Below are 15,690 nucleotides of genomic sequence, written 5' to 3' on the forward strand. Positions count from 1 at the left end.
CTGCGTCACGATTGGGTGAGCGCCGCCTCGTCCCCGCCCCCAGCAACAGCTCCCACTTCCGCCTTTCGGACTCAGCGGAGACGGCGGAGCGCTCCGGCTGCGGCCGGGCCGCGGTGCGCGGGGCCGGCGCTGAGGGGCCGCGGCCGCGGTAGCCATAACCGGTGAGAACAGCAGCGCTTCAGTAGACGAGGCGTTTTCTGGCTTCAAGCGCCCGGGACCGGGGTGGGGTCCGGCCTGCAGCGCCCGTGTGCCGGGCCCGCGCCCGGCGGGCTCGGCCTGGCCGCCGGCTGCCGGGCTCCGGGGGCGGCTCGGGGCCGGAGCGGGCACGGCTGCTGGTTACGGGGTAACAGTTGTAATGCGGGATCTGTTGCAGCTCGTGTGTGGGTTTTTTTTTTCCTTAGGGCGAGTCTGAGGCGGTGAGGCCACCAGAGGGCACCGGGGGGAATCTCGGTGAGACGTCGGCGCTCGTGAAAGGGAAAGCTCCTTGGAGGTCAGTGGTGGGAAGCAGCGCCTGGAGTGCGGTCTGATTCCCGGGCTGCACATGTGGGTCCGGAGGTTTGGTTTGTTTGTTAAAAAAATAAAGTCGAACGGATCTGTTGGTACCGTGCTTTTTTTAAGGTGTCTCCAGGTAACGAGTACGGTATTTCTGGCAGAGAAACAGAGTGGATCTGGAGTCTGCTCTAAAGGGAGCTCTCACCAGGACCTGTGTAAATACCTACATGCTGCGCCTTGTCTCCCATATTCCAGTGGAATACTTGAAGTGTTCGCTGGGGTGCGTGGGTTTTTAAAATTTCGTTTAAAAGCACAGATAACAGTATACTTTGTTTATGTATATTGTTCTGAGTTGAGCACCAGTTGGAACGCGAAGCACCTGTGGGTTTCTCCGAATCCACCTGCTAGTAACAAAATCAGACTTAATTTTATTACTTTTTTCTGTGTATTGGCGGGTTTTGCTTGTGTTATTTACTGATATCATGTACTGTAACTAAAGCAAAATAATTCCATTTTGGCAAGAATTGGAGGCATGCAGCATTTATTATATTAGGTAAAACGAGTCTCTGTTAATACAAGCTTTGAATAATTTTTTTTTTTCATTTGGCTTGCCTTCCAGTAAAGCTTTTACGTTTGTCTAGCCTTTCTGCCATAGGAAATGTTGGGATAACTTGATCTTTTTTTTTTCCTTTTCTGAACTATTTTCTAGGAAGAAATTCTTCACTCAGAAGGTGGTGAGGCACTGGAACAGGTTGCCCAGAGAAGTTGTAGATGCCCCATTCCTGGAAGTGTTCAAGGCCAGGTTGGATGAGGCTTTGGGCAACCTGGTGTAGTGGAAGGTGTCCCTGCCCATGGCAGGGGGGGTTGAAACTAGATGATCTTTGAGGTCCCTTCCAACCAAAACCATTCAGTGATTCTATGATTCAGAGTAATGAGTTAGGTCACTCACGTTTTTCTAGTACTCATGTTACAGATCTTGTTTTATCAGAATGCTGAAAATGGTGCCTCTAAGGGTAAAGGGATAGTAAGTTGAACTTTTTTTTTTGTGGCAAAATGGAAGCAAAATGTCTTTGTTGATAATTGAATGGCTTTTCACATGTAGAAGTTGTACTTGAGTCTCCTTTCATCTCTTTGGCCTTCTACCTCCGTGAGTGACTTCTGGGATGAAGATGTGAAATTCACTTCCTATTCCGAGTTTATTCTGCAGCTTGCATTGAAAAAAAGATGTATATTTAGCTGTTGCTGTGATAAAAGTGCTTTGGCAAAGAAGGATTTCTAATTTTCCCCTTTAATTCAGCTGTAGGGAACACTTTGGTCATTTAAGGTAGAACTCTCTGATTTGAGGTACTTTAGGGTATTTTTGTCGACGTGTTTCTAGCATCTGATGAGAAAAAAAGTTTAACTTTCGAAAACATTGGAAGTTTCCTAAAAACTGATATTTTAGGCAGTGTAGTGATAACAAAGTCAAGGCAATTCTACAGGAAAGTAATACTGAATTTAAAATATTTATTTATTTAAATGAATATTTCAGCATTTATTTGTCAGCTCCGTCTGTCCTCTTTGTTGAAGTCAATGGTAAATACTGTAGAGATGTCTCTCTGGTTCAAAGTGCATGTGTACAGTTGCTGTTATGAGCCCTTTTGGGATTTTCTGGGCATCTTCTCCTTTCAGAGCCATCGGTTTCAAAGGCATTTGCAGAATTAGAAGCATAGAATCATTTCAGTTTTTAACCCCATGTTGTGACCTCATTGTAAATTAAGGAAGAAAAATCAGAAACAGATTTGCTGCAGTGGTGTGCTCAAGGATAGTTCTAATAAAGATTCCCTAAATACAAATGGGAATTTGCATGGTTTGTCTGCAATGGTGTGCAAATATCATGAACGCTTCCTTCTTATTACATATCTTTTTTTCTTGCCTTTAAAAGGTTAATTAAGGGTAATAATAGATGTTGCCTCTATTGTGCTACCATTTTCAAACAGATAGAATCATAGAATGGTTTGGGTTGGAAGGGACCTCAAGGATCATCTAGTTCCAACCCCCCTGCCATGGGCAGGGACACCCTCCGCTACACCAGGTTGCCCAAAGCCTCATCCAACCTGGCCTTGAACACTGCCAGGGATGGGGCATCTACAACTTCTCTGGGCAACCTGTTCCAGTGCCTCACAATCCTCTGAGTGAAATATTTCTTCCTTATCATTGTTTCCTGAGGCTGCTTTTCAAAATATTCAAACCACCCAACTAAAAGCAGTTAATATTAGCATCTCGTAAAATGAGAACTCTTTGAACCGTTTGACATACTTATTTCAGGTGATGCCGTGAGCACATGAACAGTGTGAGAGAACTCTTGGCTGCCTCTGTAATTGCTGTCCAGAATTCCTGCTTCGTCTATCCTGCCTGTCAGAAATGCTTTTCTAGGCTGATACTGGATTCTAGGAGGTATGTCCTGTTTTGGAGTTTGTTAGCTGTAACTGTCAGAGGCCTTGGGAATCTCTGGGAGCTGAACACAAGTTGAAACAAATTGGTGAAAATCCAACCATTGTAGAAATAAGTGCTAATTTCAGATATTTATGTTACTTATCACAGAATCACAGAATGTTAGGGATTGGAAGGGACCTTAAAGGATCATCTAGTCCAATCCCCCTGCCTGAGCAGGACCACCTAGATCAGATCACACAAGAACGTGTCCAGGCGGGTTTTGAACATCTCCAGAGAAGGAGACTCCACAACCTCTCTGGGCTGGGCAGCCTGTTCCAGCGTTCTGTTACCCTTACTGGGAAGAAGTTCTTCCTCATGTTTAAGCGGAACCTCCTATGTTCCAGCTTATATCCATTTCCCCTTGTCCTACCATTGGATGCCACTGAGAAGAGCCTGGTTCCATCCTCATGGCAGTCACCCTTTACGTATTTATAAACATTAATGAGGTCCCCCCTCAGTCTCCTCCAAGCTAAAGAGACCCAGCTCCCTCAGCCTTTCCTCATAAGGGAGATGCTCCACACCCTTAATCATCTTTGTGGCCCTGCGCTGGACTCCCTCAAGCAGTTCCTTGTCCTTCTTGAACTGAGGGGCCCAAAACTGGACACAATATTCCAGATGCGGCCTCACCAGGGCAGAGTAGAGGGGGGAGGAGAACCTCTCTTGACCTACTAACCACACCCCTTCTAATACACCCCAGGATGCCATTGGCCTTCTTGGCCACAAGGGCACATTGCTGGCTCATGGTCATCCTGCTGTCCACCAGGACCCCCAGGTCCCTTTCCCCTGTGCTGCTCCCCAACAGACCCCAACTTGTACTGGTACATGGGATTGTTCTTACCCAGATGCAAGACTCTACATTTGCCCTTGTTGTATTTCATTAAATTTCTCCCCGCCCAACTCTCCAGCCTGTCCAGGTCTCTCTGAATGGCAGCACAGCCTTCAGGTGTGTCAGCCACTTATCACTATTTAGAGCTTATCACTATTTATCATACTTATCACTATTTAGAGCTCCCTGTAGTTCAGTAGCAGCATGGAGGTCGTTATGGATTAAGAGTTTTACTACGTTCAATGCCATGCGATATCGACGGACAGTTTAGGAGAATAAACAATGTGTGTTAATAGCTTCCAGGTGCATCCCTGCAGTCCAGTTTTTCAGTGCTGCTCCTAAGTTGGAAAGCATTGTTTGAAAGCCTCTCCAAATCAAATCCTGAGATTTTTTTTCCTTCTCATTCTGTATGTGCAATGCATCAGGTAGTCCTGTATGACTCTTCCGCTTAACCATGTGTCTGCAAATGTGTGAGCTTTCCTTTTTGATCCCACTGTTGTGTGAAACCTGTGATACACAGAAGAACAGTAAATCAAAGAACATCAGCACTAAATGGAGGGAGCTGACTTTGCAAAGCAAGAGTATCTGTTGTTTCAAATGCTGAAATAAAAGATAACAGTGGTATTTCCTGGTGATTTTTTTTACATCTAGGTATTTTACTAAAGCTACAGGAAGAAAAATCCCAAACCAGAACAAAACATAAAAAACGGACATGCAGGGAATTCAGAATTACTCCCCAATAGGTCATTTGAAGCCCACTGTTTCTTTCCAATTTCACAACAGGCCAGCATTTAATAAATCAATAAAAGGAGCCAGAGGGATTCTGTCGTGATACAGACACCTTGCTGAGCCTGTGGTAAGATTAATGCCTCAAGGAGTAAAGAATGAGAAGGAATCTTAGTTTGTAATGGAATATTTGATACGTAATAGTAGTAATACCTGACGGCTCCAGATGAGTTCTTACCTCAGCAGGGATTAACAGAAGTTTGTGTATTGAATCTTTTTTATCCTGTTTCTGCCTTTGTCAGGTTTAACTGTCTAAAATGCGGCTGCACAGGTGAAGCTAAAGATGCAAGCTACAGATACAGATTGTCCCTAAAGATTGCTGACTCTCATGATTTGTTTGGCATCACTGTGTTCGGAAGCTGCTTAGATCCATTCTTTGGGGTCACTGCAGAAGATCTGCAGAGGTAAGGAATAGCTTGTTTCCAACTATATAGCTGCTGCTTTTTCTTCAGCCTAAAAAAATTGAGATGAGCCTGGATGGTGGGGAGGTGAGTGGGAAGAAGCTGCTAAAGTGCTCCCTTCCAGCATTTCCCTGGTACCCATCACCTTGAGAAAATGCTGAAGTTTTGTTTCTTCCTGAAATTTTGAGATGGATTGCTTCTGTAGTAGAAGTGTAGTAGAAGAGAATCCTCCACTTGTCTATTGAAGGCAGCTACCACCTGCTAGGTGAGCTTCACAATTTGGTTGGTCAGGCTTCTTCCTTGCATCCTTCCTATTTGATTGAATGTCCTTTGTCTAATGTCAGATGACTAAGTAAGTTGGCTTTTCCAGAGATTTTTTGCCTCAAGATTTTAAAAGAAGAATCTTAAAGTAGATAGAGCCTTCGAATTTGTTTTTTAAAAGTTTGGATTTAAAAAAAAAAAGTGGGCACCTTATGACTTTTCTTCAGTATGACCAGATTTTCTTTTAGGAGGGATTTCTAAGGAAGCCTGTTAGTCCTCAGGGCCTGATCACCCACGTTATAAGCTTCAGACTTTCCGATCCGTGAAACTGCTCGGATACATTCACTGCTGCTTTCTCTCCTCTGTTGTTTTCCAATGCCTTGTGCTGTCACTGGGTCAAAGATGAGCACGTTTTAAATCCCATATTAGCAACACGAATAACATACCCGTGGCAGGCATTCTACACGAGACTGCTGTACCGCTGTTGCTGTGGGAAACAGAGTTCTTTGCGTGTCTTGGTAGGGACACACAACTGCTGTTGCTGTAAAGGTGTGGGCAGAAGGGGTGTGTAAGCAATAGCAGCGTATTGGCAGCTTTATACAGTCACTGTGTTGGTGCAGAACTCACAGCCACACAGAGAGCACCTGAAAGTCGTGCATATATTAAATCTGTTCAGAGTGGGTATTTCGTTTGCTTCTAAGACATGAGCCAGCAGTGTGCCCAAGCAGCCAAGAAAGCCAACGGAAGCCTGGCATGTATCAGAAACGGTGTGGCCAGCAGGAGCAGGGAAGTGATTGTCCCCCTATACTCAGCACTGGTGAGGCCACACCTGGAGTACTGTGTCCAGTTTTGGGCCCCTCACTTCAAGAAGGACGTTGAGGTGCTGCAGCGGGTTCAGAGAAGAGCAACAAAACTAGTGAAGGGTTTAGAGAACTTGTCCTATGAGGAGCGGCTGAGGGAGCTGGGGCTGTTTAGCCTGGAGAAGAGGAGGCTCAGGGGGGACCTTATCACTCTCTACAGTTACCTGAAAGGAAGTTGTAGGGAGATGGGGGTCGGTCTCTTCTCCCACATTACGAATGACAGGACGAGAGGGAGTGGCCTCAAGTTGCGCCAGGGGAAATTTGGGTTAGATATTAGGAAAAATTTCTTTACAGAGAGGGTTGTGAGGTATTGAACAGGCTGCCCAGGGAGGTGGTGGAGTCCCCATCCCTGGAGGTGTTTAAAAACTGTGTGGATTTGGTGTTGAGCAACATGGTTTAGGGACACTGACAGTGCAGGGTGAGTGGTTGGACTTGATGACCTTAAGGGTCTCTTCCAACCGGACGATTCTATGATTCTATGATTCTATTTCCCTGACACATCAAGTGAACTAAACAATGCAATGTGTAGGTTCATGGTTTCCTGTTTTCATCCAATGTTTAGTTTAAGCTGCTGCAGTGTCTTGTCTTTAGCATGTGTCCTACCTATACCACAGCTAAAATGCCATGGAAGGTGTCGTGGTTTTTGGACTGAGGGTCGAGACAAGAACCGAGCGGGAGCACCCACCAACCATGGTCTCGGGCAAAACATGACTCAGGCTTTCTTCATAAAACAAAACAATTTATTAACAGTTACTTAACAAGAAACATAAGGGAACGAAACCGGTTACTTGAGAGGAGAAAAGAGAAAACAAGGCCCGATCTTAAAACAACACCTCCCCACCCCCTATTTTCCTTTCGTTCCTGGCTCTGCCTTCCCCCCAGCGGCGCAGGGAGACAGGGAATGGGGGAGTACAGGTCAGTTCATCCATGTTGTTCACTGCCGCTCCTTTCTTAAAGGAGGAGGAGTCTTTACACCATTTTTCCCTTGCTTCGGTGGATCCCCTACTCACAAAGAAAAAGTCCCCAAACTTTTCCAAAGTAAGTCCTGCCCGCAGGATTGCAATCCTTCCCCATGGATCGCACCAGTTCGGGCTTTACCAGTCTCGGCCTCTTAGGGAGCTGCTGCCACTCGCGTCGGCGTGGGTCGTCCCACGGTCTCCAGATGCCTCCACGACCTCGTCGTGCATTCCATGCCCCATTATCAACAGTACCTGGTCGCGCATCCCCTGCTCCACGACCTCTCCTGGGCTCAGGCATCTCCTTCCCGACGTGGGTTTCTCCACGGGCCACGAGTGGGTCGCTGCTCCGCCGAGTACACCCTGGCTGCAGGGGGGCCGCCTGCCATCTTCACACCGATTTGCAAGGGAAACCTCAGCTCCAGCACACCTCCTCCTGCTCCATCTTTGCTGACCCGGTCGTTGTGGTTGTCTTCTCTTAGATATTAATCCTCTCTGGGGAAGCTCGGCCCGGTGGGCACCCCGGGAGCGGGGCGCTTACCGAGTCCCCCATGCGGCTCCCCCGGCGCCATCTTGAGCACATGGCACTGGCCCGGGCCCGAGCGGCCGCTCGGCCGGGAGCCGGGAGCGAGGGCAGCGCCCTCCTGCTCTCTCCTCGCTCCTGAGCAAAGAGCCCCTTTCCCGCTCCTTTGTCCCAACTTAAATAGGGCAATTCGCAGAGGCGCCAATTTGGCTTAACCTCCCCCGGGGGGGATGGGACTCAGATCTGGTGGCACAGGGAGCAAATCCCCTCCCCTGCCACCAGAACACCCCCCCACACATCAAACTATCACAGAAGGCTTCCTCTGTTGGTCCAATACTTCTTCATGTTTTTACTCAAGGTATATTCAAGACTTCAATCAGCTGTCAGGAGAAACAAACACAGATGCATCTCCAGGAGTGTTAGTTCAAGCAGTGGAAACCTGTTTCATTGGAAAAAGATTTATATTTGGAGTGAAGGTAACTTTTAATCCACAATACTCTCTTATAATGAGTTTTTTCATTAGCTTGTAGCTGGTTGGGGGCATAGACTGAGTTATCAAAGCACCATGTACAACATCTTTTGGGATTTCGAGGAAACTTAGGGCTAGGACATGGGAAGAATTCTTCTCTCCCTCCAGACTCCTGTGTTATTTTAAATGCATCACATCCAAAAGTCATCCTGAATGGCAGTAGTCAGCTTGACAGCTTGTCAGGGCTGCTTTTCGGAGAGCCTGAGCAGTGCCAGCTCCTGTGCATATCAGTAACAGCTTGGAGTCTGTAAAAAACACGTACAGTTCAAGCAAGAAACAGACTGCCTTTTCAAGCACTGCCCTACCTTTCCCATGCTGCATAGTCTCCTGATGCCTGAAATGTCAGGAGAAGCACGTCCCTTTGCAGCAGTTTGATGTTTCTGGATGTAAGACCGTGTTTAAAAATGCTGATAAAGTACAGCTGTTTGTCGTATGCATCTGTGGCTCTTTTATGTGATTAACAGACTTCGAAATTTTAGTTCTTAGAAGACTGTTTCTATGGCAATATTACTAAGTTCTCTTCAAGTGGTGCTTGTGTGAGTCACTCATATTATGAAGTCTGCGGACTAAATCCTACCTGGCAGGTGTTTTTCCTTTCCCACAGGCACCATGAGGTTTTCATGAGCTGAGATTTTCCTAATGTACAGCGTCTTAAGTAGTGGAAGTTGGAGCGTTTCATGGATTGACTTTACTTAACTGGAACCATTCACCAGGTCTCTAGGTCTGATACGTTTACAAATATCCTACATATATAGATATTTACAAATATCCTACAAATCCTACATATGGAGAGCCTTGTGCCTGCTCCTGCACACAGAAGGACCGAACACACATTTGAAGACTGTTTGTCCAGCCTTTCGCTGTACATGTTTCTGCATAGTTGTGTTCAACTATGCATACAGTTGCACTCTCCCAGATCAAACTCAGAATCAACATAACGTACGTTTTTAAGATGTACCGAGAAAGGTATTGTCCTTGGCTAGCAGCCTTCAGCCTCAACCTGTGCGTAGACGCGGGCAGTAGGAGGGTTGTTGAATTCGAAGACAGCTCTGTTTATTTTTCGGCCTCTCTGGCGTTGCCACACCTTGAGGGGAGGTGAAAAAGGGTTTAACCACTTCTCAAAACAATAGATAATTCTCTCTGCTTTTAATGTCACTTTTCACCTATAATTTCTGCGTATAGAGAAGCAAGTTCCATAAAGAATTGCAGCTGAAGCTCCTTTAAAACACCACTCTCCAAATAAATCTGAGAAGATAAAGGTTCTAGCTTACTTCCCTTTCACAGAGGCAGTGCATAGAAACCATCATGCTGGCTCTGATAGCTGAGCTGCCAAGTCCAGTATCTGGTACTGGAGTGCTTTGCTTCCAGTACTGCCCAGTGCCTCCTAAATAAAAGCAAAGCACTGCCTTAGGCAGCTAGCCATTTGCACAGAACTGCACTGGAGGACGCCCAGAAGCACCCAGTGCCCTAAAGGGAGAAGGAAATTTTCTGTGAAGTCCTTTCTTAGAATTCTTGGTTGTTTTTCCAGCTCCAGAACTCTGCGTAATTGCAAACAGCAAAGAACCTCTCACTGTGACGCCCTTTATAGCCCTTGCCAGTGCTTATTTCCCAGGGAGTACTGCTTTGTGTGACAGACTGGTTTTTTTTTTTTTCTCTTCCCTGCAGATCCTGGCAAAAAGTGAGACCTAAATTTAAGCCTGACTTAAAAGACGTGTTATTTTTTTTTTCTATCACAAAATAAAGCATCGCACTAACTTTTTTTTTCTCTTTCCCCCAGAGTTGTGCAAGAGAAGATGGAGGGTGTTCTGCTGCCAGCAGCATCTTGCAAAACTGTTCCAGAATTAATAGGAGTACAAAAAACCTTACAGCTTGCCAGATCTTCCTGCCAAACGCTGCTGTTACTGGCTTTACTGTTATCAGCTACTTCCATCGGCTCCTGCAATCAGCAAAATTCAGGAGCTGCAATAACAGCTCATACTTCCCTGATGCATCTTCAGCTTCAATAGATGAACCTGTCAGTGAGCTCAGCAGCTTGTCTGGCCTGAGCAGAAACTCCTGGTTTGATCAGTCTAGTGGCAGAGAAAGTTTTTTCGGGTCCTGGCAGCAGTCCTTCAGCCTGACTTCATCTGTTGCTTGGGTAACAGCGGAAGACTTTCCCACTCTGGAAGCAGGAAAGCTGGTGAGTGAACAGCCTGAAAAAGAAGAGAGGCTTGTTCTGCAGAGGCTTCTCTCTGCAGAATCATGCAGCGTAAGCCACAACAATCAAACTCTTTGGCATTCACAGTTTTGTAGCTTTTCTGTGAAGGAAAGGGATAAAGAGGAGGATAATGAATTGTGTTCACAGCCTAGTCAGACTGACAGTATCTCTGCAACGGATGAATTAGAGAGAGTATCCTCTTCAAAGACTGAGTGTTCACATGGAAACAGTTCCAGGTTGTTACAACATCCTTTGGAATTTGGAGTAAAAAGCGTTTACCCAAAGACTAGTAATAGCAATTATTCTTACCTAGAAAAATCCCACAACTCCCTTTTTTATGAGAGAGATGCCTCAGCTTCTAATCACGTAAGTGTAGCTGGAGCATCTCAGACAGACTCTGTGCTTTGGGATGAGCTCCCATTCTCAGAAAGCCTAAATGAATTTTTAGCCAGAATAGAAGATGGCAAGAGTGTTGTAACATCACCCAGCCTTGATTCAGGCAAACAAACCCTTCCTGAAGGTAGCAATTTGGTTGTACATCCTGGCAGGTCACATCCCAGGCGAACCCTAGTAACTGGTGGTTTGCCTGAAGCGAGTGTCTCGGGGAGGTTCTTGCCTCCAGCAGAGAATGATAGTTGGGAGAACATATTGTTTGCTTGTCTTCAGTCGAATGCAAATCCTCCAAGGGATGAGGTGTCACAATGTGAGTCTTCCTCTAGTGTTTTATCTTCAGCTGACAAGGAATCTGGAGCATCTTGCTTTATACCTAACCCTCATCTACCTATTCTGTCACAGTCCTTGCCAGTTACATCAGAGTCTTCTGTTTCTGAGAGCAGATATGTGCAGTCCAGAGAAGCAAATACTGACATTTCAAAGTCAGCTTTTATGAGTCTCTGCTGTGCTGCTGAACATGGAGAAACCTCCTGTTTAAAAAGGAGCAAGGCAGCTACCTGTGTGCGTTCTGCACATGGTAGCTGTTCAGCTGGTTGTGAAAATAAAGAAAACTATTGTTCTACACCAAGCCAAAGAACAGATCTCACGTTCACAGGGACATGGGGCTCTGATCCAGCAACTCCCAACAATGCAAGGCAGATACATAAAAGAGAATTAAAACCATTGACAGAACTGTCAGAAAATACCTTCAGAAGCATTAATAAGAGAGAGATGCTGTGGAACAAGAGCTTCCCTGAAGGCAGCTACAATGCTTCTGCTGATCTCTTTGATGCAAGTGCAAGAGAGGTGGCAAAACCCGTAGAATTCTTAAATAAATCGTGTAATTCTTTAGTACAGGAAGATGCTTCGACAGAAAAGGTCACAGTCCCTGAATTGGTGCTTTATCCTGGAGATGTCCCCTGTAACAGTTCAAAACCGAGCTCGTCCCTGCGTGGGTCCCCTCCTGCTCTTAGTAAGCACAGTACACCAGTAACTTACTCCTTTTGGGATTCAGAATGCCATTCAGTTAGCGCTCAGGACTTTGTTCCTTATTCACAGTCAACTCCTATGACAAAACCTCTCCAGAAGCGTTGGCCTGTTGGGGAAGGAAGCTCTTCTGTCACTGTGTTCACCCCTAAAAATCCTGCTAAAATCCATTCCAAAGGCAAGCGATCTAGGTCTTCCTTTCAGAACACTCTGTTGCAGCAGCTTTCTGGCAGGTTAGTGAAACGGGAAAGGCCAAGTAACAGGGAAGACAAAGAAAGTAACAACGCTGTTTCATTCCTGAAGAGCCAGCCGCCTGCCACCTTTGAGGAGTGGATCCCTCCATCTGCAAGCAAAAGGTTGAAGCCAACTGCATCTTTAACCTTAAAAACGCTTAGCTGGGCTCCTGACCCATCGGCCTGTGGGCACGCTGGCAGGAACCCTATTTCTGAAAGCAGAGAGAACAGTGAAAATGATGGATGCTTCAGAAATGAACGATTAAACCCTGGGAATACAGCCAGGATACGGACAACTCCTGTATCTGCAGGTGTCACGAAGGCCTTGTTTTTAAATGATATAGTCCTGGAAACTTGTTCCCCTTCAGAAGGCAAGAATCTCCTCCCAGGTGCAAATTATTCAGGGGGTATATTGGAAGGGGCAGCTGGTTGGTCTCCCGAGTTGTTCTTCCAAGCACGGAGACCTTTTTCTAATAAGCTGAAATACTAAAAGGTGTTTCTGTGCTATGTTCTGTTTAATTATTTTTAAGATTTTGGAGAAGGAGCCAGTTGAAGAGAAAAGCTACTTAAAAACAGTTAAATTGTGTATGTTTATTTGCAGAGCTTTGTACCACAGAGATGGGGGGGGGGGGAACAGAATTTGCAATTTATTTTCCTGTAAATTAACTTTAGAACGTGCAATAAAAACTTTTGTTAACGTGTGTACTTAACAGATCTAACTTTATCAAGTACAGGTAGGTGAAGCGTCACAAGAAGAGCTCCTGGAGTCTGTGTCCACTCCAGATCCTTCCTACCTGATGATTTTCTATGGAGAAGGGTCAAGTTTTCATCAAAGAATTTCATATACCATATGGGAGCCCATTTGGGATCCTATGATGGAGTTGGGTTGGGGGTGGAGGGGGACACCATCCTGAGAGGCTGGTAGCACCTCCCAGTTTTCCTGTAGGCTTTTCCGAGTTAAAAGACTGCTACTGGCACGTTCCTGGCAGTGTCTTTCCTCTTGCTTGCTTTGGGATCTTCCCTATCTCCCACCTAGAACAGCTGCATTTAGAGTCACTGAACAGAGAAATTTGGAGCTACTGCTGCAAGCTGGTAGGTCAGTTCCTGCAGAGGGATGTGGAAACCTGATGGCACAGAATCCCAGCAGCAGCCTGAAAATGCTGGCTTGCAGAACCAGAAGCAGGCCTAAAATGATCTGTTGTGGGTTTTTTTGAGGCATAGGATGAATCTTTTAGGTTAGATATCAGGAAAAATTTCTGTACAGAGAGGGTTGTGAAGTATTGGAACAGGCTGCCCAGGGAGGTGGTGGAGTCCTCATCCCTGGAGGAGTTTAAAAACTGTGTGGATTTAGTGTTGAGGATCATGGTTTAGGGACTCTGACAGTGCAGGGTGAACAGTTGGACTCAATGATCTTGAGGGTCTCTTCCAACCAGATGATTCTATGATTCTAATACGCACCATTGACATTGGGACTGGTGACTTGGTTCATTCACGGATGCAGCATGGACATGACGATGTTTCTGTGTTTGAGGCTGCACTTTATTTCTAATGTCCCAGACTCGGTGTTTGTTCAGAAGAGTTTTGTGTCTCTGCCTGCAAGGAACAACCAGAAGCGCTTGACCTTCATGTTATAAAGACGCTGCCTCTGCCCTGTGAAATCCAAGAGGCAGAAGTTGTTGGAAGTTTGCAGAGTGTTACGGGAATGTATCGTGTTGTGCTCATCTTGTTCCCGCGTGGCTAGAAGGGCTTCTTGTGTGAATCTGAAAGGCTTCTCCAAACTTACGTTCACTTGGTCTCATGATAGGTACCTCACTGGGGCATCCACACACGCCAGTGTGTCAAGGCAGGACATGCCTAAGACAGCCAATGGAAACCGTGTTTGGGATGGATGGAAGAGAGAGACCTTTGGAATTTGAGCTGGAGTCTTTGTGTGCCTTTATAGTTCTTCTATAAAATAAATATGTACCTGCTGCTTATTATCAGGACACTCAGGGAAGTATGAGGGCAGTTATTCTCTCACCCCCTTGTCCTTTATCCGCTATTTTTAGCATGGATTGCCCTTACAGAACATAGAGGTAAACCTTTCCAGTTTCTCGGTCTCGACCCTAAGTTCTGCACCTTCTAATCAAATGCCTTTCTCATCAAGGGGTGGGACGAGAGGAGCATTTGAAATCAAACACACTTGTTCTGCAGCTGAGCAGGGTACTGGTGAGATGCAGCCTCTCCTACCGAGGGGCACGCGGTGCTGAGTCTGCAGGCATTCCTGCAGGCGGAATGAAGGAAACAGTCCTCACAGCTACACAGCAAATCTGTGCAAGTAAACTCACTTTACAAAGACGTTTTTCCATAGCAGTCAGTTTTGGTTGTTGGTTGGGGTTTTCCTTCCACTACTTGCTTACAGTTGGGGAAACTGAGGCACAGGTTCAAAGACTTGCCCAACATGAAGAGCCTGTGGAGCTTAGGTCTGGATATCACCAAAAGACCTTAACCAGCCAACCATCTTTTCTTCTTGCTGTCCTACTCAGCAAGATACTCAAGCACAACTCAAAAGTACTTCCCGATGTTTAAGGAGGCTGCAACAGCAGGTGATGGTGGCCAGAGGCTCGAGGGCTCTTCTTACAGGTCCAAGCCTGGACCCCTGCAGTCTCTGGATCCTAGACATAAACAGAAGGGGAAAAAGAATTAAAACAACATCCAGTTATATATATAAAAAAAAGTATGTGTGGGGAAGCAGAATTAAACATAATGTGATGACCAAAGTAACTTCAAGCATCCTACCTGTGAGTGGAGTCAGCTACAGGCTGTGGCAGTGACACCAGGCGAAGCAGAACACAGTGACGCTGCGCTGTGAGTCCCTCTTGCAGGGCTTCTGGGCACAGCCACAGGGACGTGACGGTCGCAGAAGACGTGCTGACTTTACAAGCTGCTGGTGGCTTCCCCAGCTGAGCTTTAGCCCTGCTCTTGATGACAAATTGGGGCATCAGAACTGCAGGTTCAGCCAGGAAGCTGAAGGTGAGCCCAAGTGAAGGAGCCTCTGCTTGTGCCTGCGTTTACCAGCATTATACCTGTTCAAAAGATTTCATTTATTGCAAATAAAAATCCTACTTGATGGATCTGTTAGAGGCAAGTGGAAAAGGAGTAAGAACCACAGCCTGCCTGGAAGTGGTAAATCTGCACTGATAGCTTCTGTGGAGGACAAAATGGGAAAGAGCATTACTCCTACACAACTCACTGAGCACAGGGAAGGCACTGTTGAAAGGGTTTTAATGCATCAGTGGTCAAACAAATAAAGCTTGAAACTAGTTGTTTCTGCTACAGCCTGCCACATAACGCAGTGTCACTGGCTCTTCAAGCACTCCCGTGGGATGAACTGGACAAACACCCACTCTATCATGGGGGTTAGACCAGACCCAAGTGATGCACCTGACTATGAAACACTGCCAGAACTTCTACATCAGATACCTGACAGCATCTTGACATGAAATGTTTTGTCCAGCATGAGTGATTTTATTCAGCAGAGAATTCGTCCACATACCACGGTAAGCGATAGCTTTGGTGCAAGCTGATTTGATTATAATTGTAAGTTTGTACAAAAAGAATAAAGCTCAGCATGTTTAATTCTGAAGGTAATAAAACTCCTGAAAACGCATACCAGGTTTGTGGTTGATTCCCTGTGCATAGAAATCCATAAATCACAACTAGATTTTAAATTAGGTAGGACTGTCTGTACGA

The 15,690-nt window shown here is 45.9% G+C and overlaps 1 protein-coding gene across 2 annotated transcripts; it reads left to right on the top strand.

The window, feature by feature from the left end:
- Nucleotides 1-123: 123 nt before the first annotated feature.
- DDIAS (DNA damage induced apoptosis suppressor) lies at nt 124-12,859 on the top strand. Of its 2 annotated transcripts, XM_086614441.1 has the most exons (7): nt 124-161; nt 402-490; nt 2,800-2,928; nt 4,822-4,983; nt 7,939-8,056; nt 9,887-10,288; nt 11,102-12,859. In XM_086614441.1, exons 3-7 carry the CDS (start codon nt 2,816-2,818, stop codon nt 12,446-12,448), a joined length of 2,142 nt encoding a protein of 713 aa, XP_086470567.1. In that variant the 5' UTR covers nt 124-161; nt 402-490; nt 2,800-2,815; the 3' UTR covers nt 12,449-12,859. The 2 variants fall into 2 exon arrangements, with proteins under 2 accessions (XP_086470567.1, XP_086470559.1); XM_086614433.1 differs by having other exon boundaries at nt 9,887-12,859.
- Nucleotides 12,860-15,690: the final 2,831 nt, after the last annotated feature.

This window comes from Tauraco erythrolophus, chromosome 1 (assembly GCF_009769465.1).
Source record: "Tauraco erythrolophus isolate bTauEry1 chromosome 1, bTauEry1.pri, whole genome shotgun sequence".
Taxonomy (NCBI): Eukaryota; Metazoa; Chordata; class Aves; order Musophagiformes; family Musophagidae; genus Tauraco; species Tauraco erythrolophus.